The sequence below is a fragment of the Theropithecus gelada genome, chromosome 6 (genome assembly GCF_003255815.1).
Source record: "Theropithecus gelada isolate Dixy chromosome 6, Tgel_1.0, whole genome shotgun sequence".
NCBI classification, from domain to species: Eukaryota; Metazoa; Chordata; class Mammalia; order Primates; family Cercopithecidae; genus Theropithecus; species Theropithecus gelada.
Window position 1 is genome coordinate 137,188,737 of NC_037673.1, and position 27,683 is coordinate 137,216,419.

At 41.5% G+C, this 27,683-nt stretch overlaps 1 protein-coding gene across 16 annotated transcripts in view; it reads left to right on the top strand.

Moving 5' to 3' along the window:
- The window catches only part of LOC112625707 (protocadherin alpha-C2), a 203,975-nt gene that overhangs the window by 52,797 nt on the left and 123,495 nt on the right, over window positions 1–27,683 (top strand). Inside the window, exon 1 of one of the 16 annotated variants that reach the window (XM_025386861.1) lies at window positions 4,427–6,998. The exons of 11 other annotated variants lie outside the window; for them this stretch is intronic. In XM_025386861.1, the coding sequence (XP_025242646.1) occupies window positions 4,593–6,998 (2,406 nt within the window). In that variant the 5' untranslated portion in view covers window positions 4,427–4,592. Of the gene's footprint in view, window positions 1–4,426; window positions 6,999–16,112; window positions 20,092–23,889; window positions 26,428–27,683 lie in introns of those variants that run through there. 4 more of the 16 variants (XM_025386878.1, XM_025386867.1, XM_025386872.1 and 1 more) reach the window with 4 other exon arrangements.

Genomic DNA, 27,683 nt, shown 5'->3' on the forward strand with positions numbered 1-27,683 from the left:
GACATTGAATTTCTGATGCTATGCTGCCATAACACTTGAAAACCAATTTAGTTGTTAGTCATTCATTAAACATTAACATCACTATCATTTATTTATTTCTAAATGATGCATAGTATTTTAGTCTACTTGTATTGTTTATAAGAAACCCAAGCAAAAATATATAGCAATTGTTACCTTGTTAAGTTTGTAGTTCTCTACATTTCTCTGGATGGAGACGTTGTTAACATCTGATTGTTCAGCATCCCTCAGTATCTATCATTTTGATAAGAAACTTCCCCTAAACTTTAGAGAACAGTTGTTCCACTTTAGGAATCAAATTATGTCAATAAATGTTATAAACACAGCCTTCATTTCAACTTGCATAAAACATGTTTTTAAATGCCTGACAATGTAGATAATTCGGGAAGTGTTGACTGAAATTTTGTCTACATTTAGAAAATTTTTTGAAATTCTGTTTACAGAAATTGGAGAAAATACTTTTTTAACAAATGTTTTCTTTCTTCAAGAAGACATTCTCCTTTTAATTGAAATTTTCTCCAGTTAGTGGTAAAATGATCAGTCATGTAAAGATTCCAAACTTTGGGTTCTTTTGAAATTTATAGTCTGTAACTTAAAACATTACCCTTACCAGTTTAGATGAGAATTAACTTTTTCTGTCAGTAATCTATAAGACAGAAATCCGGTTTTTAAAAAACTCTTTTTCTCCTCTCAGCTCATACATAACACAAGGCAGAAATCTGGATATGAGATTTGCCTCTTTAATGTCACTACCTGTTATATTTCCTGAATTGTAGTATGTGACTTTCAAAATGGTGGTTTTCCACACTCTATCTTTAGTGCAAGCTATTTGTTTGTTTTCTAATTTACGGTTTTAAAAATTTCGCCTGTTGAGTTTTTGTTATGTAGTTTATATTTTTCTTTCTCTTTCAGCTATTTTATTTAATATTGTGTCAGATATTTTACAAGGTATTACTTAATTAAGAACTTAGTGGAGAAAGATCAGAATGGCCTTGAGAATAGAGCCACAATAATAACTATGAAAATGCAAGTAACATTTATTTAAATCAAAATATTTTAAATTTAAAATTTTCTTTTAAAACACACATTTGGAATATGCTACAATATTACATGTTTTTTGTCTTTCTTTTTTTTTTTTTTTCTGAGGTGGAGTCTTTTTCTACCACCCAGGCTGGTGGGCAGTGGCATGATCTCGGCTCACTGCAACCTCTGCCTCCTGGGTTCAAGCCATTCTCCTGCCTCAGCCTCCTGAATAGCTGGGATTACAGGCATGTGCCACCACGCCCGGCTAATTTTTGTATTTTTAGTAGAGATGGGGTTTCATCATGTTGGCCAGGCTGGTCTTGAACTCCTGACCTTGTGATCTTCCAACCTCGGCCTCCCAAAGTGCTGGGATTAAAGGTGTGAGTCACCGTGCCTAGTTTTTTTTTTGTCATTTTCTTTCAAAACTTGGTCTCTGAGCTCCTGTCATTAAGCCTATCTACATCTATCTAGCAGCACAACTCACCTTGAATATAGGCTTATACTTTCAAGTATCTTTGTCTTTGCACATTTTCAAGTTTCATGTGTCATTTAAACTTGGGCCCAGGTATTGGATTATTTGATGTGAATAGAGGGATGCTACAGATGTCATTTGTCCCCCGCCCTAAGTCCTCCAGTCTCCTTAGAGCTAGTACTTACTAAGCATTTACTATGTCATCAATAATCATAAAATATATTCTTTATTATTGATGGCTGTGTTGATGGAATTGGTAATTTAGTCCTTCATATTAATCTCTATTCTATAAGCTCTCATCATACGCAAATTCTCAGAAGGGCTGTGAATACCTTAGTAATAAATTTATCTTTTGAGGTCATTAGCAAACATGAACGCACTGGGATCCAGAGAAGGTAAAATTCAAAACAGGCTGTCAAATTCAAAACAGAGAGGTGAGAGTAGAACAGACACTTTCCTATTCTGCGTAATAGCTCTCCTTATATGCATCTGTAGTTAACATTCCTCAATTCAAGTCAGAATCATGAAACAATAATGAAGCTCCTCCTATGCCAGCTCTTTTCAAGTTGTGGTTACTATATAGGGAAAACTAAGTTATCACCCAGTATCTTAGACACTTTGAGAACAAAGGGGGTGCTGTAAATAAGTATACAAGATCACAGACCTAAACTGAGCCTGTCCCAGACAAATTGGGGCCTATGGTCAAACTATCATTAGACTTACTAATGCTACTGCATTAGCAGCACCTAAGTCCTCATTGAATGTTCTGGTTTAAGACCACCTCAGAAATTCTGAAATGGGTAGTATGAGCAAATTTTCATTTTAAAGCACACCTGAGATGATTCTCATACAACTGAAAATTTAGATCCGTAGCCCTATTTAATACTTGATGTGCAAATTTCTGCAATCTAAAAAGATGTGGTGGCCTGACACCCATAATCCCAACATTTTGGGAGGCCAAGGTGGGAGGGTCCCTTGAGCCCAGCAGTTTGAGACCAATGTAGTGAGACTCGTCTCCACCAAAAAAAAAAAAAAAAAAAAAATTAGCCGGGCATGGTGGCACACATCTGTAGTCCCAAGTACTCAGGAGGCTGAGGTTGGAGAATCACTTGAGCCTGGGGCATTGAGGCTGCAGTGAACTGTGATGACACCACTGCACTTCAGCCTGGGTGACAGCAAGATTCTGTCTCAAAAAAAAAAAAAAAAAATTAATTTAACTACTCCCTACTTTTTATTCAATGTTAGACATCTACATTGGGATATTTATGTTATTACTTGGTATAAAATGTACATTAGTAGAAATTGAGTTTAGTTTTTATTATTTTGTGTGTGGAGATGATTGATCAATGGCAAACTTATTTTACACTCCAGATAGCTAAAACAAACGTTGATATTTTGGTACGTAGCTCATTACATTTTAATTCAAGGTTTATAAAAAAGTAATCTCTAAAATCAGAATTCGAATGAATTTTGATGCAAGAGGCATGCCAAAGGAGTAGAGAAGTATAGAAACAGAATTTAGTAGGACACGTAAACTGATGGATTAAGTGACACCCATTTCTGTCAGTTTTCTTATTCATAAATATTGTTGCTCTGTCATTCAGATTTTAATAAAAAAGTTTAAAGTTATTGACACATTTAAAAATATTCTTTAGAAAAGCCAAAACATCATTAAATAAAATAAATTAACACTTGTATAGGACCAAAATTTCTGTTATTAAGTTTTCCTTTCTTGGAAAGATAGAAAACCCAAGTTTTTTCAGCAGCACAGATATATTACATTTTCATTCCTGAATATTTGATTTCAAGAACTTTGAGAGAGAAAAAATATTTTTACCACAAGTGGTAATGAAAAACTTCATTGACACTGATAAAATTATTAGATACATTTCAGAACTGTGTCTTTTGAGCATTTGAAAAGTGTAAATATAACAGGGTTGAAAGCATTTGTCTCTGAAAGCAGATATAATAAATTTGTTAATTACTTTATTTAGAATTATAATTAAGATTCTTTTTGCCCATGTAAGATATTATAAAATGAAACTGCTCCTTGTATAAAGGATTTTTCTGTAACAGCACTTTTCTCTTTTCTTAAATACGGAAACCACCACTCTCAGCCTGTGCAGTAGCAATAATTAAGGCATTCTATAGGGAATAATTTTGCCTGATGAGCCAAATTTAGTATTGAGCCTCATCAAAACAAATGTGGCCAAATTGAGGCCTGAGAATAGTTTCCATTTATGAATCACTCACTCTCCTTAAGGTACTATTGCAAGCACTTAATATATTATAATTCACACAACCACCATATTAGTATTAGGCCAAAGTTATAAAACTGGAACGTGGAGCAGGAAGAGGTTAAATGATTTTCCCAAGTCATGTGGCTAGCGAGTAGGATAACAGGAATCTAAATGAGAAATGTCTGATGTTGAAGCTAATGATCTGTAAATTCTAGTGATGACTAGATCTTCGGAGTTATAAACACCTCACAGATAGTTGATGCTTAACATTAGTGTCTAAACAAACTTTATTAAATCTCAAAATAATGAGAAAGAGAATAAGTTAAGTGTCAGAACTTAAAGGGAACTAAACTTGTCATTTAATAAACTATTAGTATACTCAGTAGTATGCAAATACTAAGGGCATTTTGAAATTCAGGTATTTATAATCATGTGGTTAGGGAAGAAATCACTACTCTGAGATTCTACATTTAAGAAAACATTGCACGTGGGATCAATATTTATTATTATTAACTATAAAGAGACGTAATGTGAGGCTTTGAAAGTTCATAGACATAAAAATACATAAAAAAAAAAGAATTAACATACGAATGAAAGAAAAGTTGTGAACTCATGGACTTGTACTTACACCTAAAGCCACCGGATGTCGCTGTGGTCCACAAAATAGCTTTTTAGAACAAAGGCATCTGCCAGTTTCTCAAGGACTAGGAAGTAGCTTCATTCTGAGATCTCAGCCATTTTGATAAAAAATAGATGTAAGAAATAGGACAGAAAATGTCAGATCGTATGTGCATTCTAGACCGCTGATTCGTCGATTTGTAAAACAAGAGAAGCGTAAGATGGTTTCCAGATGTAGCTGCCTGGGGGTCCAGTGTGCGCTGCTCTCGCTTCTTCTCCTCACAGCCTGGGAAGTGGGGAGCGGCCAGCTCCACTACTCCGTCTACGAGGAGGCCAAACACGGCTCCTTCGTGGGCCGTATCACGCAGGACCTGGGGCTGGAGCTGGCGGAGCTGGTGCCGCGCCTGTTCCGGGTGGCGTCCAAAACACACGGGGACCTTCTGGAGGTAAATCTGCAGAATGGCATTTTGTTTGTGAATTCTCGGATAGACCGCGAGGAGCTGTGCGGGAGGAGCGCGGAGTGCAGCATCCACCTGGAGGTGATCGTGGACAGGCCGCTGCAGGTTTTCCATGTGGACGTGGAAGTGAAGGACATTAACGACAACCCGCCCAGGTTCTCCGTAACAGAACAAAAGCTCTCAATACCTGAATCCAGACTGCTTGACTCTCGATTTCCACTAGAAGGCGCATCTGATGCGGATGTTGGAGAGAACGCATTGCTTACTTACGAACTCAGTCCAAATGAGTATTTTGTTCTTGATACTATAAACAAAAAAGACAAAGACAAATTCCCAGTGCTTGTTCTGCGGAAGCTGCTTGATCGTGAAGAAAATCCTCAGCTAAAGTTGTTATTGACAGCAACTGATGGAGGCAAACCTGAATTTACCGGATCTGTTTCTTTGCTGATCCTGGTGTTAGATGCCAATGATAACGCTCCTATCTTTGACAGACCGGTTTATGAAGTTAAGATGTATGAAAATCAAGTGAACCAAACATTAGTTATATGGCTCAACGCTTCTGATTCGGATGAAGGAATAAACAAGGAAATGATGTATTCATTTAGCCCTTTGGTCCCACCCATGATAAGAAGGAAGTTTTGGATAAACGAAAGGACGGGAGAAATAAAAGTAAATGATGCTATTGACTTTGAGGACAGTAACACTTATGAAATTCATGTAGATGTTACAGATAAGGGAAACCCACCTATGGTTGGTCACTGCACAGTCCTAGTGGAACTACTGGATGAAAATGATAATTCACCTGAGGTGATTGTCACTTCTCTGTCTCTCCCAGTGAAAGAAGATGCTCAAGTGGGCGCCGTCATTGCCCTGATCAGCGTTTCTGACCACGATTCAGGAGCCAACGGACAGGTCACCTGCTCTCTGACGCCCCACATCCCCTTCAAGCTGGTGTCCACCTACAAGAATTACTACTCGTTGGTGCTGGACAGCGCCCTGGACCGCGAGAGAGTGTCGGCCTATGAGCTGGTGGTGACCGCGCGGGACGGAGGCTCGCCTTCGCTGTGGGCCACGGCCAGCTTGTCCGTGGAGGTGGCCGACGTGAACGACAACGCGCCGGCGTTTGCGCAGTCCGAGTACACGGTGTTCGTGAAGGAGAACAACCCGCCGGGCTGCCACATCTTCACGGTGTCTGCGCGGGACCCGGACGCGCAGGAGAACGCGCTGGTGTCCTACTCGCTGGTGGAGCGGCGGGTGGGCGAGCGCGCGCTGTCGAGCTACGTATCGGTGCACTCGGAGAGCGGCAAAGTGTACGCGCTGCAACCGCTGGACCACGAGGAGCTGGAGCTGCTGCAGTTCCAGGTGAGCGCGCGTGACGCTGGCGTGCCGTCTCTGGGCAGCAACGTGACGCTGCAGGTGTTCGTGCTGGACGAGAACGACAACGCTCCCGCGCTGCTGGCGTCTCCCGCTGGCAGCGCGGGAGGTTCAGTCAGTGAGCTGGTGCTAAGGTCGGTGGGTGCAGGCCACGTAGTGGCGAAAGTGCGCGCAGTGGACGCTGACTCGGGATACAACGCGTGGCTGTCTTATGAATTGCAGTTGGCGGCGGTTGGCACACGCATCCCGTTCCGCGTGGGGCTGTACACGGGCGAGATCAGTACGACGCGCACTCTAGATGAGGATGACTTGCCACACCAGCGCCTATTGGTGCTGGTAAAGGACCACGGCGAACCGGCGCTGACGGCCACGGCCACTGTGCTTGTGTCGCTTGTGGAGGGTAGCCAGGCACCCAAGGCCTCGTCGCGGGCTTCAGTGGGCGTAGCGCCCGAGGTGGCTCTGGTGGACGTCAACGTGTACCTGATCATTGCCATCTGCGCGGTGTCCAGCTTGCTGGTGCTCACGCTGCTGCTGTACACTGCACTGCGGTGCTCGGCGGAGCCCACCGAGAGCGCACGTGGGCAGGTGAAGCCCACACTGATGTGCTCTAGCGCGATGGGGAGCTGGCCTTACTCGCAGCAGAGGCGGCAGAGGGTGTGTTCTGGGGAGGGCCCGCCCCCGCCCCCGCCCCCGCCCAAGACTGACCTCATGGCCTTCAGCCCCAGCCTTCCACCGTGCCCAGTGGTAGATGTGGACGGGGAAGATCAGTCTATTGGAGGAGACCACTCTAGGAAGGTGGGTTATTACGTTTTCATTTTCTTTTTGTGCTTTATGAATAATACTTTCTCTTACCGCATTTTCTCAAATATATATCAGAATATTTCATTTTTGTCTACATTCCATTTATGCTGGAATATTTCTAGTGATACCTTTGTAACATAATTTATTCCAGGAGTTTTTGAATATTTTTATCCTATCCAGTGGGTCAGCCGTTGTTTGGTACTTAAATTTTTAAAAATAATAATTTATTCTGAATACACTAATATTTTCCAATACAGATATGTGATATAGGTTGCAGTTCTGATGATTCACTTTCATAATCACTTTTTATTACAAGGATTTGTAAGGTTAGTACTTCATGTTATTTCATTTCCAATCTAAATTTTGATTTGATTGTATTTGCATTAACAAAAAATTTCACTGATCTGTATCTCTTAAGTGAAAATGTGTTTTCCCCCATGCGTAGAATATGTGTAGTGTACCATAGCTTATACTGCCACAGCAGATTTCTCTGTTCAGTGATTACAGCTTTTCCTTAATAGTGCAGTAAGTAGGTGGGCAGTTCATTGGTAAAAATGTCTTTATCTTAGCAATTAAGTTAAATGTTTTGAATTTTAAAAATGTTTTCCATCTTTATTTTAGTTGTAGTGTTACCTGTGTCAGTGTGTATTATTCATTTAGCAGAAGAAAATGTATGTTTCAGTTATTTACATAATTTTATTCAGTAGTTCTTCATTATCTGCTCCTTTATCAGTATTAGGCATTGCTTATGATATTCACGTATTAGCTCTTTCACTTTGAGGAAGGAGCCATGCTTATGCTTAAAAATGAAGAGAATTTGAACACTTTTAATTTTGAGATTGAAAATACTTTAGTACAGATGAATATTAAAAGTTTGAGGAGAAAATTAAATTAATGTTTTCTACTGATCTGATATATTGCAGTTTAATAGCTTCTCTAGTCATCTTAAACAGGGTAGGGTTGGATGATACATACTCAGAAATGAAAGCTAATTTAGTTGCATAGTGACAAAACTACACTATCAATTGTGTTTTCCTGAAATTGGTTGTTACCTGATACCCATGATTTCATTTTTTAAAAAAATTTATTAATTCTAGTGTTACCGAACACCAATGCCATGAATTTATCATCTTGCCTATGGCTCTTAGCAATTATTTTTTTCTTTCCCTTTCTCTTTGAGTATGGAGATTGAATTTGTTACTCAGTATGTACTTCACAAATAGCTTCAAATAAAAGTTAAAATTATTGTTCAAGTTTAGGAACACCAAAAAAACCAAAACAAAACAAAAAAAAAACTGTGGTAAGAATTTAAGCATGGCATTCTTTCAGTGTTAATACTCTCCATGCCCCGTCTCCAGCTGTTAGAAATTATAGCTGCTAAGTTAATGCAGAGTTTAGACGTGTATTTGTTATTATATCAAATAGGTTTATAAACTATATACTTCCCCCTCTGATATTTGAAAAAAAAATCCTCCCGAATGTCTTATAATATAAAAAACTTAGTAAAAACTCATATCAATTGTAAAAGTCTCAGGTATACAGGTGCATTAATCTCTCCATCAATACTCATTTAAGGCCAGGCATGGTGGCTCACACCTGTAATCACAGCATTTTGGGAGGCAAGGTGGGAGGATTGCTTGAGGCCAGGAGTTCAAGACCAACCTGGGCAACGTAGGGATACCTTGTACTGTGTGTGTGTATACATATATATATATATATATGATGGGCTCTCCTTACATATATATATGTACTTATGTGTATATAAGCCAGGCATGGTGGTATATGCCTTTAGTCCCTACTGTAGTGCTACTTGGGTGGGTGAGGAGGGAGGATGGCTTGAGCCCAGGAGGTCAAGGCTGCAGTGACCCATGATTATGCCACTGCCCTCTAGCCTGGATGACAAAGTGAGACCCTATTTCAAAAACTGAAAAAAGCAAAAGCAATAGTAACATCAGTATCCTGCAAATATGATCTTTTTTCATATTAATTCACATGATAATACAGTTGATGCAGTAGTACTTTATTTAAGATGTCTACATACAAGATAAAACTCTTCCTGGAATTCTGATTTGTAAGACAAACTCACCTTTGAAGAGGTACTGATCACACACAAGAAAGTATAGGAAAGGAGTTGAAAGCTCACAAAGAAAAACATAAACAGGCCTGGCGCGACAGCTCACACCTGTAATTCCAGCATTTTGGGAGGCTGAGGCCGGTGGATCACGAGGTCAGGAGATGGAGACCATCCTGGCTAAAACGGTGAAACCTCGTCTCTACTGAAAAATACAAAAAATTGGCCGGGTGTGGTGGTGGGTGCCTGTAGTCCCAGCTACTCGGGAAGCTGAGGCAGGAGAATGTCGTGAACCAGGGAGGCAGAGCTTGCAGTGAGCCGAAATGGCGCCACTGCACTCCAGCCTGGGCAACAGGGTGAGACTCCGTCTCAAAAAAAAAAAAAAAAAAAAAAAAAAAAAAAGGAAAGAAAGAAAGAAATCGTAAACATAAACATATGCAGGAATCAGGAAGGAAGAAGGTAAGTGAAATAATATGAAACCAAATGCACTTATGTTTTGAGCCACAGGATATTGTTGTTCTCCAAGAAAAGTATTTTTTAACAGAAGAAAATCAGATTATTCTTAGATCAGAAAGAAGCTCCATTGTTCCCGTGCTTTAAAAACTACAAACACCCATTAAGATCATGTGGAACCTCAGGAACAAGGAATCGAAAGGTCTCAGAGGAACTAAGTCTTTCTAGTCATGAAATATTGTTTTACTAACCAAAAGAGAGGCATGATAACAGCTGCCAGACTAAGTGGCCAGGAATCCTGGAGCCTACAGCATTGGCTTCTGCTCCCTGAATTTTGTGAAGCAGGGAAGGACCAACTCCACTATACCATCCTGGAAGAGGCCAAGGACGGCACATGGCATCTTCGTGGGCCGTATCGCGCCGGACCTGGGTCTGGAGCTGGTGGAGCTGATACTTCACCTGTTTCAGTTGGATTCCAAAGGCTGCAGGGACCTTCTGGAGGTAAATCTGCAGAATGGTATTTTTGTGAGTTCTCTGATCAACCTCGAGGAGCTGTGTGGGAGGATCTCGGAGTGCAGCATCCACCTGGAGGTGATCGTGGACAAGTTGCTACAGGTTTTCCATGTGGAGGTGAAAGTGAAGAACATTGAAGACAACCTGCCAGTGTTCTCAGCAACACAAAAGAATCTGTTTCTGAAACTAGGACTCTTGATTCTCATGTTTCACTAGAGGATGTCTGGGATGCCGACATCGAGGCCAATGCTCTGATGACTTACATACTGTACCCCAATGATTATTTTTCCCTGGAAATACCAACCAAGAGCAGGTAAAACCACTCGAAGGTGTATTTTAAAAATTCTTTCAGATAGATAAGTTACTTCAGAGCTACTCTTGGTGCTCAAAGCAACTGATGGGGGCAAAGCTGAGCTGACAGGCACCAAAGCATTACATATCACAGCGCTGGATGTAAATGATGATGCCCAGTGTTTGACAAAGCAGTCTATCATATGAAATTACTGGAAAATGCAGGAGAAAGTACACTGGTTATTAGACTTCACCCCTTGGATTTGAACGAGGGTTCAAACAGCCACATTGTTTCTTTGCAACTGATGTCTTCCCTAACATAGAAGCCCTTTTTCGCATAGATTCAGACAGTGAAGAAATAAAAGTAAATGTAAAGATAGGTTTTGAGGAAACTAAATAATGAAAGATTCAAATACAGGAAGTTGACAAAGGTAATTCCCCATTGTTTGGTCACTGCACAGACTTGATAGAAGTCTTGGACATCAATGATAGTGTTCCAGAGTTAGCAGTAAGTCGCTATCATTCCCTGTACAGAAGGACGCTCCGCTGGGTACCGTCATAGCCCTAATCAGTGTAACTGACCCCAACTTCAGTGCCAAGGGACAGGTGACCCGCACCCTGATGCCTCACGTCTCTTCAAGCTGGTGTCCACCTTCAATAGGCCCTGCCGAGAACCTATTCGTTGGTGCTCCACAGCGCCCTGGACGAAGAGAGCAAATCTATCAATTGATGGTAATCGTGCGGAATGGGGACTTGCTTTCATTGTGAGCCACAGCCATCAGGTCCGTGGAAGTGACCGAACAGTGAACCACAACGCACCGGCGTTCGGGCAGCCCGAGTGCATGGTGTTCGTAAAAGATAACAACCCGCGGGGCTGCCACGGCTTCACAGTGTCCGCGCGGGACCGGTACGCTCAGGAGAATGTGCTGTTGATGGAACAGCGGGTGAGTGAGCGCGCGCTGTCTAGCCATGTGTCGGTGCATGCGGAGAGCGGCAAGTTGTACGCGCTCCAGCGACTGGACCACGAGGAGCTGGAGCTGCTGCAGTTCCAGGTGAGAGCGCGGGAAGCTGGCATGCCGCCTCTGGGCAGCAGCGTGACGCTGCAGGTATTAGTGCTGGAACGACAACTTTGTCGGAGCTGCTGGCGCCTTGGGTGGGCTGGCGGCGCTGTGAATGAGCTGGTCCCTCATTCAGTGGGTGCAGGCCACGTGGTGGCGAAGGTGCGCGGGGTGGACTCCAGCTACAGACGTCTGGTTGTCACAAGAGCTGCATCTGTCAACTGGCAGCACCCGTTCCACGTGGGGCTGTGCTTGGGCGAGATCAGCACGAGTACCCTGAACGAAGTGAAAGTTACGCGCCACCGCCTGCTGGTGCTGGTGAAGGACCACCGCGAGCTGGCGCTGACTGCCACAGTCACCGTGGTTGTGTCGCTGGCGGAGAGCAGACAGGCGAGGAAAGTCTCATCACATGCGTTGGCGGGCGTCGAGGTCCAGGAGGCAGCGCTGGTGGATGTCAACGTGTACCTGATCATTGCCATCTGAGTGGTGTCCAGCCTGTTGGTGCTAACGTTGCTGCTGTACACGACGCTGCGGTGCTTGGTGCCGCTCACCGAGGGCTCATGCACGCCAGGCAAGCCCAGGCTGGTGTGCCTCAGCGTAGTGGGATCTGGTCTTACTTGCAGCAAAGGAGATCTTACTTCGGAGAGTGGCCGCCCAAGGTCAACCTTATGGTTTTCAGTCCTACTGTTCCCCGTGGTTCAGGTTTTGGAGACAGACTTCAATAGAAAATTTTTGAGAATGTAAGTACTGTAATCCTGGAAAGTATTTCATTCCTATTAGTGTCCCTCATGGTTACATTGATAATGTTTACCAAGTTATTGTTTAACTCTATTGCTTTATTTATTTTGCTTTTGTTTTTCTTTTGAGATGGTTTATTTAAAGTACATTGGGGCCGGGCGCAGTGGCTCGTGCCTATTTGTAATCCCGGCACTTTGGGAGGCCAAGGCAGGAGGATCACTCGAGGTCAGGGGTTTGAGACCAGCCTGGCCAAAATGGTGAAACCCTATCTCTACTAAAGATACAAAAAAATTAGCTGGGTGTGGTGGTGCGCACCTGTAATCCCAGCTACTCAGGAGGCTGAGGCACGGGAATTGCTTGAACCCAGAAGGTGGAGGTTGCAGTGAGCCAAGTTGAGGCCACTGCACTACAGCCTGGGAGACAGGGTGAAACTGTGTCTCAAAAAAAAAAGTACATGGGAAGTCTAGCCATCTTCATCACATTTTACTACAGTCGCCATGAATATTCGTTAGGAATATTCTTCAGTTGGTAAGTATAATGATAATACTACTAATGAATTAGACTGACTGGCTGTTTCCTGTAAATGAGAAAGTTAAATCTTACAGGAAGGATAATGATGAATAATGATCCTTATGAGAAGGTCAAATCTTCTAAATTTTGAAGCAAGTTCTTTATTCCTATTCATTTTCTTATTCTGATTTGTGTCCTCCATTCCTTATTATTTTTATGTGTTTAAAAATACCGTGACAATATTTAATATCATAATTATTTGAGTTTAAAACATGTTTAAATTTTTATCTTTCTATAATCTGTAAATTTATCTTTCACAAACGGTGATCAGCAGGGTTGAGGCAGCTTCGTTCACAAACAATTTTGTTTCTTCACGATCAATAGCAGTCTTTTTTGAGATGGTGATTGCAGTGGGTGGAGTTTTAGCTTTGCCTTTAAAGGTGATTTTACTTTGCCTTTAAAGGTGATTTTACTTCTTCAATTTTTACTTCTTCAATTTTTGTCTTCAATCTTATAATTTCATTTTAGGTCATTGTCTTCACAATCTTCAGCTACTTCAGATAGCCAACAATTTTGTTCTTTTTTTTTTTTTTTAAGTCAGCTCTGCTTAATAACCTGTTGAACTAATTGCTGCTGTCCTCCAGTTTAAGTTGTTGAGCTCTTCTACTATTTTGGAAAGATTTCTTTGAGCACTGATTATACTCATTTTTCTTTCATTTTTGGTACCTGGCTGCATGAAAATATTTTAGGGTAGGAAAATTCACACTTATTTGGGTTTTAAGTATAAGAGAGTCTTCCCATAAATGATGAAGAGTGATACCATTGTATGTGTTCATTAAACTGCATGGTTTTCAGAATGGCATTGCTGAGCTTGGCACGGTGTCTCAGGCCTGTAATCCCAGCATTTTGGGAAGCCGAGGCAGGAGGATTGCTTGAGGCCAGAAGTTTGAGACCAGCCTGGGCAACATAGTGAGACCCCCATCTCTACCAAAAAATGTCATTGCTTTTAATAACTTAAGTATAAGAATCATGGGATATTAATAAAGGCACTTTCACTTGACAATTGTGGTGTTAATTATACCTTAGAATTTAACATTGTATGCTCTTGATATATTTGATGCAAAATATTTTTTGCCTTCACACCATATTCATGTGAATTGCTTTCTTTAAAGGGATCCCAGAGAACATGTATTTATAGCTGTAAGGATGTGTATCAAATTATATGTAAAATTACTTTGCTCTTTTTGGCTCTAATTACAAATGAGATGGCCTTTAATTCTGTGTAAAGAAATAGTATATTTACATATGGGAGGATAATCATGTTATAGATAGGGTAAAGTTAATATAAATGCTGAAAAGGAGTTAGTGGTGTCTACCTAGAAAAATAACTTCTGAGAGGATGATTTCTATGAAGAGAAACATTAAGGAAATTTCAGAAAAGGGAAAACCCTGTCCTACTTCATGGTGCTGGAATTCTCTTCATCCATAACTATAGAACAAGAGCCAACACTGATCAGTAACTTCGTGATAATAAATCACCACTGTTTGAGCAGTTTATTAATATATTTGTTAGACATCAAGTAAGGGGCTTAAATACATTATTTCATTTAATCCTTATAACAATTTCTAAAGTACATATGACCACTCCAATCTGAAAGATAAAATAAGAGAAGCTGAGATGTTTATCTATTTTATCCAGTGCCAGTACATGGTGGAGATATTATTCAAATGCATATCTTTCAGACTTCAGATTCATTCTTTGTTCACTATAATGTAGAGCTTTCTTCAGTAAGTCTTTTCTCTACTCAAACCTAGTCTTGGCTAGGAAAATTAAGCACAAGCTGTGTACAGGCAAATCTTTCTTTCTGTTGTGCTTAGAAGAAACTTCACGATTGTCTTCATCATTAATTTTGTACAATGCGTGATTGAGATGACACTAAGTTTTTTTATGTTAAGTGATTTTTTTCTTATAAGAGTTCATGATCATCATTATCATTTGTTTTAATCAATGCCACATTGAGATAGGTATTTTGGTTATGTAATTGTTAAATAATTAAGAGTTGCTCTATAAGAACTACGTTTCTGTTGTTTGGAAGTGATATAAGTAAGAATCATTTAACATGCAAGAAAAGTCAGAAAACTGTGGTTTCCAATATCCTTGTGGAACACCCAAACTAAACACTTATACCAAAAATGACACCCTTCTTTCGTTACTGTGAATAAAGACAGTGTTTGGGACAAGCATAGGTGTTGATATTATTATTTCAGGGACCCTGAACATGGCCAAAGGATTCAAGAAACGTTTACAATATTGCATACTTCAATAACAATTTTAGAGACATAGATTCCCATCAAAATCTTCAAATGTGTGTAGGTCTTTCAGTCTTCTTCAGTCTTACTGTTGTCTAGGAAGCTTGTACCACTGACAAACAATTTGTGACCAAATAACTGTTTTTACTTGAATAAGCCATGATAGAGCAGAATTAGCATTACTGAGTAAATCCTATAATTTTGTTAATACAGTGGTTGGATAATGTAATTCTAATCTGTTGATTTTGGAGAACCTCCTGGGGTTCTGACAACCGTGTCAAAATTTATTTAGGTGTTTTCAAGAAATAATAGCGCCAGGTCTGTTATAGAATATCAGTGGATGATGTGCACTAGTAAGACATTAAAATATGCACTCTAATACGTATATGACTAACAGGACATACAGGCAGATTGTACGTCCTGATTGATATAGTAAAAGTCAGGCACATAGTTCCTTAATCTTCAATTGATTTTACAAAATCAGTTAACAATAACTGTATTGAAATGACTTCTTGGCATTAGCCTATACCCTGATATTAGGCTGATCCTCAAAGATGAGTTCAAAGGGAGCATAATCTCTTCACTAGGGGCTGGTTGAGTTGGTGACATCTGAAATATCACAGCCAGAATGCAAAAGATGGGTCATTGATTCATAAACTCTATCAAACTCTATTATGGCTTGGCGTTTGTTCAGTACTACTTTATATATTCACAAAATGCTATATCATTGGAAATTAATACCTAAATTAACATCTTGTTTTAACTCAAATATGTGATATTATCATCTTTCCAGGGTAAACCTTCTCAGGTTCATTTTCCTACCTTGGAAGACTCTACATTCCATGTAACATCTTCATCCCCAATTCCCATAATAAGGTGATTGAGGATTGTTTCCTTTTTTCCTTTGTTTCCTTTTGTTCAAAATAAACCTGATGTGCTTCAAATATCATGTTGAATATACTGTCATCTGGTCTAATGTTCTATTTTGATTAGAAGCTACTATGATTGATTATTTTACAGATGCATGATGGAACTGTCATAAAAGTTGATATGTCTCCTTTAATTTTTTAATACGGAATTTTACATTCATCTTAATTAGAGTTCTAGTGTTATGACAACATTGGGAAAATAGTAAATATGAAAAAAGTAGAATAAAATCTCAAATTAATAGTTGAATATATATAAAATATTAGCATACACATATGATAACTTTTTCATATGTCATTGCAGTATTTTTAGATTGGAGATAAACCATCAAAATGATACAACAAAATATTTAAGCTAGACTGGTATTTATTCGAAATCACTTTCTACTCTAAAATTTTGTTGCATCTTCTTTTTTTCCTCCTAAATCCTAAGAGTATATGAAAAAACAAAGAAAATTCAAACAAATTACAACTTCAGGCAATGAAAACTCTCATAAGCAATTCCTGTATTTTACTCAGTATTTTCTATGAAATTCCATTTCCACAAACACTAAGGTAATTTACCATTTAGTTGAATTGTTTGATTAATTTTCTGTGTTTTAAGCACAATAGCAGGTACTTAGAGAAGATATAATTAAAAATCACATCTCTTGTTTTCCATGAACTTATGCTCTCAAACCCAAAATTCTTTAAACAAGAAACAAACTATTTTCATGAATATAACTGAATTAGGTTAAGGAAACCAAAGTTGGTGACTTGGAAATACCAATGCACAAAGATTTTTAGGGTGATTTTATTTATTTTATCGAATGATACTAAAATTTATTTTATAGTTGAAAAGCCTATTTCTGTCATATCATTGACTCTATTACATAAAGTGATCAATTTTGATATCTCATATTATGCTACTATGGCTTACGTTAGAAATAATAAATGTCAAATAAAAATTCGTCTAGATCAATAGATTTTTCCTTTGTGAATCCTTTTTTAAAACTACTAAGTTTGAGAATATGAATATACTTGTTTTTCATATTGTTCTGCAATGGATATAAAGTCACTTATAATCAGAAAGCAATTAAATGTAAATAACAGTAAAGAATCAGAACTATAGAAAACAGGTATGAAAAGGCAAGCCCACAGAGATGAGAATAGGTCATGTGAAACATAAAGACTAAAGAGCTGCTTTTATAAAACTTCAATTTTTTTCTTTGAGTTCCGTAGCAGCCAAAGTAACATGGGAGACTGAAAGTAAAACAATTCAAATTTGATAATATTTTTATATGAGGAACAACACTTTCAGGAAATGTTTAGCCCTAGTTTTTCATGAGGCCACGTTAACAACTGAATTCTCGTTCTCTCTCACTCTCTCAGTGTATATGTATTTTAGATAAGTAAAAGAACAATTTTATAATGCTGTCAAACATAGACACAATAATTAAATTTGACGTTAATCAAGAAATAAAATGCCATTTCCATATATATTTAGTTTCATTATGACTTATAATCTGAATATTCCATAAATAAGCACGTTGGAAATATTTAGGGGAAGAAACCCAAAACACGTGAAATTCTACGGTGGTAAATGTAGTGCACAGTACTCACAGTTTTAGGCGCAAGGTGTCGCTCTTTACTTGGTGGAAAGTTCTTTCAAAGGTTGATCTGAATAGTCAGGCACTCGCATACAAATGGACTCCATCATACCGGATGCCACCGTTTAAGGAGCCTTTGAAACTTCTCAAGAATTCAGCGAGATTTTTAACCTGAAACTGAAGAATCTGGTACTGTAAGTCTAAAGAAGCTTATTTTGGAATCCAATTTCGTATGCGATGTTTGATTTTCAGAGAAGGGGACTGGGCCCCCCACGACTACTGCTCTGGCTTCTCTTCCTCGAATTCTGGGAGATGGGAAGCGGCCAGCTCCACTACTCCGTCTACGAGGAGTCTAAACACGGCACTTTCGTGGGCCGCATCGCACAGGACCTGGGGCTGGAGCTGGCGGAGCTGGTGCCGCGCCTGTTCCGGGTGGCGTCCAAAACACATGGGGACCTTCTGGAGGTAAATCTGCAGAATGGCATTTTGTTTGTGAATTCTCGGATCGACCGCGAGGAGTTGTGCGGGCAAAGCGCGGAGTGCAGCATCCACCTGGAAGTGATAGTGGACAGGCCGCTGCAGGTTTTCCACGTGAACGTGGAGGTGAAGGACATTAACGATAACCCGCCGGTGTTCTCGCTCAGAGAACAAAAGCTGCTGATTGCGGAATCTAAGCAATCGGACTCGCGTTTTCCACTAGAGGGAGCTTCTGATGCTGATATTGAAGAGAATGCTCTATTGACCTACAGGCTAAGTCAAAATGAGTATTTTTCTTTAGATTCACCAACGAATAGTAAGCAGATTAAAAGACTGTCACTTATTTTAAAGAAGTCTCTGGATAGAGAGAAAACTCCGGAACTTAATTTGCTACTAACGGCTACAGACGGGGGAAAACCGGAGCTTACTGGCACTGTTCAGCTGTTGGTCCAAGTCTTGGATGTCAACGACAATGATCCAGAGTTTGATAAATCAGAATACAAGGTGAGCCTTATGGAAAACGCTGCTAAAGAAACTCTTGTGATAAAACTAAACGCCACAGACCGAGATGAGGGAGTCAACGGAGAGTTAACATACTCCTTAATGTCAATTAAGCCCAATGGAAGACCCTTATTTACACTAGATCAAAATAATGGAGAAGTGAGGGTCAATGGAATTTTAGATTATGAAGAAAACAAGTTTTATAACATTGAAGTACAGGCTACAGATAAGGGGACTCCCCCAATGGCAGGTCACTGTACAGTCTGGGTGGAAATCTTGGACACCAACGATAACTCTCCTGAAGTCACCGTGACTTCCGCGTCCCTCGCAATACGAGAGGACACTCATCCCAGCACGGTCATTGCCCTGATCAGCGTGTCTGACCGTGACTCAGGTGTCAACGGGCAGGTGACCTGCTCTCTGACTCTCCACGTTCCCTTCAAGCTGGTGTCCACCTTCAAGAATTACTACTCGTTGGTGCTGGACAGCGCCCTGGACCGTGAGAGCGTGTCGGCCTATGAGCTGGTGGTGACCGCGCGGGATGGGGGCTCGCCTTCGCTGTGGGCCACGGCCAGGGTATCCGTGGAGGTGGCCGACGTGAACGACAACGCACCTGCGTTCGCACAGCCCGAGTATACAGTGTTCGTGAAGGAGAACAACCCGCCGGGCTGCCACATCTTCACGGTGTCTGCGCGGGACGCGGACGCGCAGGAGAACGCGCTGGTGTTCTACTCGCTGGTGGAGCGGCGGGTGGGCGAGCGCGCGCTGTCGAGCTACGTGTCGGTGCACGCGGAGAGCGGCAAAGTGTACGCTCTGCAACCGCTGGACCACGAGGAGCTGGAGTTGCTGCAGTTCCAGGTGAGCGCGCGTGACGCTGGCGTGCCGTCTCTGGGCAGCAACGTGACGCTGCAGGTGTTTGTGCTGGATGAGAACGACAACGCACCGACACTGCTGGCGACTCGGGCTGGCAGCGCGGGAGGCGCAGTTAACCAGCTAGTACCGCGGTCGGTGGGTGCGGGCCACGTGGTGACGAAGGTGCGCGCAGTAGATGCGGACTCAGGCTACAATGCGTGGCTTTCATATGAATTGCAGCCGGCGGCGGTCGGCTCGCGCATCCCGTTCCGCGTGGGGCTGTACACGGGCGAGATCAGCACAACGCGTGCCCTGGACGAGGTGGACTCACCGCGCCACCAACTTCTGGTGCTGGTGAAGGACCACGGTGAGCCGGCGCTGACGGCCACTGCCACCGTGCTGGTGTCGTTGGTGGAGACCGGGCAGGCGCCAAAGGTCTCTTCGCGGGCTTTGGTGGGCGCCGCGAGCCCAGAGGCTGCGCTGTTGGATGTCAACGTGTACCTGATCATCGCCATTTGCGCGGTGTCCAGTCTGCTGGTGCTCACGCTGCTGCTGTATACTGCGCTGCGGTGCTCGGTGACGCCCACTGAAGGCACGTGCGGGCCGGGCAAGCCCACTCTGGTGTGCTCCCGCGCGATGGGGAGCTGGTCGCACTCGCAGCAGAGGCAGCAGAGGGTGTGCTCTGGGGAGGGCCCACCTAAGACGGACCTCATGGCCTTCAGCCCCAGTCTTCCTCTAGGTCTGAATAAAGAGGAGGAAGGGGAAAGACAGGAACCAGGGTCAAATCACCCCGGACAGGTGAGTTTTCTACAGATTCCACCTATCAGAAAGTGTATGTGAAATTATTTAAAATCCAGTGTTTTTCACGGATTTTTTAAGGGAAAGTTTTATGATCAGTATTTTGAATATTGTTTTAGATAACAACGTCTGTTCATGAAATGCCAAATGATACACATCTTCAGTCTTTTAGTCATATGAATAATTCGGCTTCTTTAACCAATAAATGTACTATTTCTCTTAATATTTGGTTAGCAAATATTAAAAGAAATGAGATGCAGGAATGATTCTTCTGTAGTCACTTGAGTAGAAATAATTACTATTTTCACTAAAGTACCCATGCTCCTTTATCTCTAAACTTCAGTTATGGCCATAATAACTAAGGATTATTTAAATTTGCTCCTCTTTGTCTTTTAGTAGATTTTTGCCTTGATATTTCCACATTGTTAAATCAATTGGCTTTGTTTTTCTAAAGGGAGGAGGTCTTCCCATGATGTCCAGGTTGGACTGCACTGGCTATTCACAGGTGACCGCTCAAAGGATTCTCCCACTTCAGCCTCCAGAGTAGCTGGGAATGCAGTGCCACTACACTTAGTCCATTGGCTTTTCTAACTTCAGGCTTGTATCAAAACTGGAATACTCCATTAGTATGACATGATTTACTTTACTTTTTTTATTTTTACAGTGTTAAACATTCATCATAAATTCATTATATATGAAACAATCTTTACTTTTGTCTTTATTCTTGTGATAATACTTGTTGTCATATTGTTTGAAGAAAAAAGTTAAACCTTGCATTCTTATATGCTGCTTTATGGAAATAATATAACTAAAATTCTACATGTTCTTGCCAAACAAAGTGGCTCAGGCCTGTAATCCCAGCTATTTGGGAGGCTGAGGCAAGAGAACTGCTTGAGCCCAAGAATTTGAGGCCTGCCTAGACAGCATAGCGAGATCCTGTCTCTATAAAAAATTTAAAAATTAGCCAGACCTGGTGGTGCACGCTTGTAGTCCCATTTTCTTGGGAGGTTGACATGAGAGGGTCCCCTGAACCCAGGGGTTCAGGGCTGCAGGCTGCAGTGAGCTATCATCGTGAGACCCCTATCTGAAAAAATAATTTTTTTTTTTTGCCTGTTCTTGATTTTGTTCCATACAAAGGCAAGAGATTTTTCAACTTTTGGATACTCAAACAAAATGGCATGATTTATGATTCCAAAGGAAACTAGGTAAATAAAATTATTCAAATTATCCAAACATGCTAAAGACTTGCATATAGGGCTATATTATCTACAATATATGCTAGCTGGCATTCTTCCATAGGTTTTTCAGATTCATGTAGCAGAGAAAAAGTTAAATATATTAATGTGAGTACCTACTGACAATTTTTCATTCATCTCACATTTTAACTGCTCTATCTTGTAGTGCCTTATCTCTAATGTTTTTGAAATTTTCTTTCCACGTGGTATCACTCCATCTGAAGAGCTGAGCAAAGATCATTTACTTCTGAGTCATTCTTCGTATTTAGTTATTCTTACTACACGTAGAGTGGTGGAATTACAGACTTTCTTGAGAATCATATCTAGTCATTTCCCCCCTTATAGATGCATAACATACCATTTGGCACAATATTCAAAGAGTCTATGCTGAAGCCTAGTCATAGACTTTAGATCAAGAACTTTTGTACCTTAGTATTCATTGGCTAAAAACATTCTTTAAGTATTAAAGAGAAGGCAACAAGATAAAAATATAAAATATTTCAGACTCGAAAGTGATTAAACCATCATACCACTTACGAAACTTTACAAATATAATAAATGTGAATATTAGATAGGGAATACATTACCCATCTCCAGATAAAGTTTTTGGAATAACTCAAGAACTTTTAAAGACTTGGGAATGTTTTCAGTGCAGGTTAAAATTTTGTAAATTATTATTTTATATCACATAAATAACAAATTTGCATTTTAGATAATTTAGATTACTTGGACTGATTTCTGAAAAGTTGTGTCTTTTATACTTATTCTTAATGCCAAGATTGCATTCTATGGTATAAAATTATAATTTCAATTTATTTTCTAGTTTGGTTGTTTAAGTATTAAGCTGAACTTAGATGTTCCTATTGGCTTAACAAATTGTTTAGGTCAAAGAGTGTGTGAGAACTACATAATACACTATTATTGTTTGTTTCTTTTTGAGATAGAGTCTTGGTCTATCACCCAGGTTGGAGTGCAGTGGTGTGATCTCGGCTCACTGCAATCTCCACTTCCCGTGTTCAAGTGATTCTCCTGCCTCAGCTTTCCGAGTAGCTGGGACTACAGGCATGCACCACCACTCCTGGCTAATTTTTGTATTTTTAGTAGAGACGGGTTTTCACCATGTTGGCCAGGCTGGTCTTGAACTCCTGACCTCAGGTGATCTGCCTGCCTCAGCCTCCCAAAGTGCTGGGATTACAGGTGTAAGTCACTGCACCCAGCCTATTTTTTAAAATTAAAGTTACTTAGCTCGTATGGTACCTTGACTACTTTTGAAAATGAAAAATAGGAAAGAAATTTGGTGGTAATATTAGACAATTTAAATAATTAGCCTGATGGCATCAAAATTCAAATATATTTTTAATTACTTAACGTTTTATAGTTGATTTAAGTTATCTTATACTTGTAGAGCCATTCTTGGTTATTCTTTCCTAGTTTTGTAAAGGTGTCGTATTTCAGTTGCCTTTATTATTATATGTAATAGCAACGAATTGCATCAAATTATTGGTTTAAAGATTTTGACCTTGAGTATTAATAGACTTACAAAATCTATGTGTAGTTGTTCACAATGAGTTGTAGGATCTTATCTGTGTTTTGTTTTCTCTTAAAGCTGATTTTGAATTAATGAATAAACTCACTAAAGGTCTTTTGATTCCCCCTTGCATCACAGTCACTATTCTGATTTTCTGAAGAGAAACATGTCCTAACTACTAAATGACCTATAGGGGAAGTTTTAGAGAAAAAGCAAAAGGTTGATATCAAGTTCACATTCTCTTGACTTTAGTCAATGAGATTAGGCTTCAAAACCTTTTAAGAGATCTTTCTCATATTAGTGCTCCATTGTTACTTTGGGATAGCATTAAATTTGGAGGTTTCAATAAAACATTTAACATGAAAGTGCTTTACTTTTGCTAGAGTAAAACTTTCCAGAATCTATTCCTGAGATTTGTTTTAGCATGTTATGGAAATGAGAGCAGTTATGTGAAAAGTTATTACATTCAAGCATCAAGGAACCAAAAACAATAACACTCCCCATATTTATGATGAATTCTAACTTTCATCAGATTTATGAATAAGACAATTTATATAAATGAAATATTGTTTGGTATTAGACATTTTAGTTTCTTATCCTTTGTTAAATACAAAATTCCTAACTTTCTCTAAAATCTTATGATGGAGTGCTTGTAAAGGTTAAAAGTTACTGAAACAGTGTGAATTGCAAGCTATATAAGGGCAGGGGTGATGTATATTATTCTGTATATCATTTTCCATGATAAAGTGTAGCTTCTAACCTACCGTATTTGAAAGATTTCTACTTTTAAGCAGAAAACATTTTTAAACTACAGTGTAATAAAATTGTTGATGTTTTGTTACTATCATGTGTATTAACTAAACCCGCATTTATAAATTATCTGTGAAAAATATCCGAAAGTCGAAACAACAGAATTTAGAGTGACCCAGAAAGTGGCTAAACCGAAAAGAACCTCAGGATCTTCCTTGCACTTACATAATCGGTCACATGATGTCGCTCTACACTCAAAAGGTGAAACAGGAAAATTTTTTCTCCGCACCCACATTCCAACCATTCACGGAATAGGATCGACTCCATATTGACTGTGATGCTGGAAAAAATGTACTAAATATGTACTTACAGAAAAGGGTGACTGCTCATGAAATACCTCAGGCAAGCGAACCCTCAAAACTGACTGTCCCAACTCAGAGGCCCTCATTTTCTGCAATGGTGATTATCGGGCCAAGAGGCCCGGGATCTCAGCGTTTGCTGCTCTCGCTTCTGCTCTTCGCAGCCTGGGAGGTGGGGAGCAGCCAGCTCCACTACTCCGTCTACGAGGAGTCCAAACACGGCACCTTTGTTGGCCGCATTGCTCAGGACCTGGGGCTGGAGCTGGCGGAGCTGGTGCCGCGCCTGTTCCGGGTGGCGTCCAAAACACACGGGGACCTTCTGGAGGTAAATCTGCAGAATGGCATTTTGTTTGTGAATTCTCGGATCGACCGCGAGGAGCTGTGCGGGAGGAGCGCGGAGTGCAGCATCCACCTGGAGGTGATAGTGGACAGGCCGCTGCAGGTTTTCCATGTGGACGTGGAGGTAAAGGACATTAACGACAACCCGCCAGTGTTCAGAGAAAGGGAACAAAAGGTACCTGTTTCTGAATCTGCGCCTCTGGACTCTCATTTTCCTCTAGAGGGCGCTTCTGATGCGGATATCGGCGTAAACTCTCTTTTGACCTATGCGTTAAGTCTAAATGAGCATTTTGAGCTTAAAATAAAAACAAAAAAAGATAAAAGTGTATTGCCTGAATTAGTTCTTCGGAAGTTATTGGACAGAGAACAAACGCCAAAACTCAATTTCTTGCTGATGGTAATCGATGGCGGTAAACCAGAACTAACAGGGTCTGTTCAGATTCAAATAACCGTCCTGGATGTGAATGACAATGGTCCGGCGTTTGATAAGCCCAGCTATAGAGTGGTGTTGTCTGAAAATGTCCAAAACGACACAAGAGTGATCCAACTAAACGCTTCCGATCCAGACGAAGGACTTAATGGAGAAATTTCCTATGGGATGAAAATGATTTTGCCAGTGAGTGAGAAATGTATGTTTTCAATAAATCCAGACACAGGTGAAATTAGAATTTATGGTGAATTGGATTTTGAAGAGAATAATGCCTATGAAATTCAGGTTAACGCCATTGATAAAGGGATTCCTTCCATGGCAGGTCACAGTATGGTCCTGGTGGAAGTTCTGGACGTGAATGACAATGTCCCTGAAGTAATGATTACTTCACTGTCACTCCCTGTGCAAGAGGATGCCCAGGTGGGTACCGTCATTGCCCTGATTAGCGTGTCGGATCGTGACTCTGGAGCCAATGGACAGGTTATCTGCTCACTGACACCTCATGTTCCCTTCAAGTTGGTGTCCACCTACAAGAATTACTACTCATTGGTGCTGGACAGCGCCCTGGACCGCGAGAGCGTGTCGGCCTATGAGCTGGTGGTGACCGCGCGGGATGGGGGCTCGCCTTCGCTGTGGGCCACGGCCAGCGTGTCTGTGGGTGTGGCCGACGTGAACGACAACGCGCCGGCGTTCGCGCAGCCCGAGTACACAGTGTTCGTGAAGGAGAACAACCAGCCGGGCTGCCACATCTTCACGGTGTCTGCGCGGGACGCGGACGCGCAGGAGAACGCGCTGGTGTCCTATTCGCTGGTGGAGCGGCGGGTGGGCGAGCGCGCGCTGTCGAGCTACGTGTCGGTGCACGCGGAGAGTGGCAAGGTGTACGCGCTACAGCCGCTAGACCATGAGGAGCTGGAGCTGCTGCAGTTCCAGGTGAGCGCGCGCGACGCAGGCGTGCCGCCTCTGGGCAGCAACATGACGCTGCAGGTGTTCGTGCTGGATGAGAACGACAATGCGCCGGCGCTGCTGGCGACTCGGGCTGGCAGCGCGGGCGGTGCAGTTAGCGAGCTGGTACCGCGGTCGGTGGGTGCGGGCCACGTGGTGGCGAAAGTGCGCGCAGTGGACGCTGACTCCGGCTATAACGCTTGGCTGTCCTACGAGTTGCAACCGGCGGCGGGTGGCGCGCGCATCCCGTTTCGCGTGGGGCTGTACACTGGCGAGATCAGCACGACACGCATCCTGGACGAGGCAGACACTCGGCGCCACCGCCTGCTGGTGCTGGTGAAGGACCACGGTGAGCCCGCGCTGACGGCCACGGCCACGGTGCTGGTGTCGCTGGTGGAGAACGGTCAGGCACCAAAGGTGTCGTCGCGGGCCTCAGTGGGCGCTGTGGGTCCCGAAGCGGCTCTGGTGGACATCAACGTGTACCTGATCATCGCCATCTGTGCAGTGTCCAGCCTGCTGGTGCTCACACTGCTGCTGTACACTGCGCTGCGGTGCTCAGCACCTCCCACCATGAGCCGGTGCTCGCCGGGCAAGCCCACGCTGGTGTACTCCAGCGCCATGGGGAGTTGGTCTTACTCGCAGCAGAGGAGGCAGAGGGTGTGCTCTGGAGAGGGCCCGCCCAAGACGGACCTCATGGCTTTCAGTCCAAGCCTTCAGCTGTCTCGAGAAGATTGTTTAAATCCTCCCGGTGAAGTAAGTTATTAATATTATTTAGATATATTTGTTTCCTTGAAGAACTTCCGTTTAGGTTATAACTACATTGTCTCGGTTTTCTTTGTGATTTTATCCTTTAAACTATCGAATGTCTCATCTTTCTTCGTCATTCTTACTCATTTTGAACTTTTGTGTATTTGTCTAACATTCATGAAGGAAATATGTAGATACAATGGAGGCCATGGATCACCACACTTAATATTTTTCTTTTTCTATAATATTTTATATGACTGATTAACTTTGAAAAATAATAGTATATTAGATTAAAAACTGGCCAGATGTTTGATAACTTAAAATTTTATTTTAATTTGTTCATTATTCAAGATTACAGGTGAGTTGCAATAATAGTACAAAAAGTTACTAGATGCCATTAATGGATTCTTTTACTCTTCCTCATGTGCTTAGGCTTTTAAAACAGCCTTCTTGATCACTATTCTAATTTCAGTACAATCTAGATATTTTCACATTATATTCCAGGTATTATCACAATAATATGAATATATGTCTGATATATGATGAATGATTTTCTTCATTGTTCACACAATACCTTCTTTATTTCAAGTAGGAATAGCTATTGTACTATTCTTATTTACATGAAATATAGTAAAATCATTTCTCAATTTAAAAATATTTAACCATCTGTACCATACAGTACAGTTGGCAACCAACTGTGGCTCAAACCCGGTTTTGGATGATCCCAAACTTATCATAGTATACCACTGCACTGTGCCTATTACCAAGTGAATCTTCTAATGTGCATTTTACATGTTTTAACTTTCTGTTTCTACAAAGTATCCAGAGGCTTCTCTTTAACCAGGGAATAAAATCTTACATACTCCAGCCTGGTAGTAAAGGTATTAAAATTTCCAGCCTTATATCTACTTTCTTACATATCTTTAGTTTAGGATCTGGAATATAGTATACGTTCAATCACTTTTTAAAAACATATGGGGGGCCGGGCGCGGTGGCTCAAGCCTGTAATCCCAGCACTTTGGGAGGCCGAGACGGGTGGATCACGAGGTCAGGAGATCGAGACCATCCTGGCTAACACGGTGAAACCCCGTCTCTACTAAAAAATACAAAAAACTAGCCGGGCGAAGTGGCGGGCGCCTGTGGTCCCAGCTACTCGGGAGGCTGAGGCAGGAGAATGGCGTAAACCCGGGAGGCGGAGCTTGCAGCGAGCTGAGATCCGGCCACTGCACTCCAGCCTGGGCGACAGAGCCAGACTCAGTCTT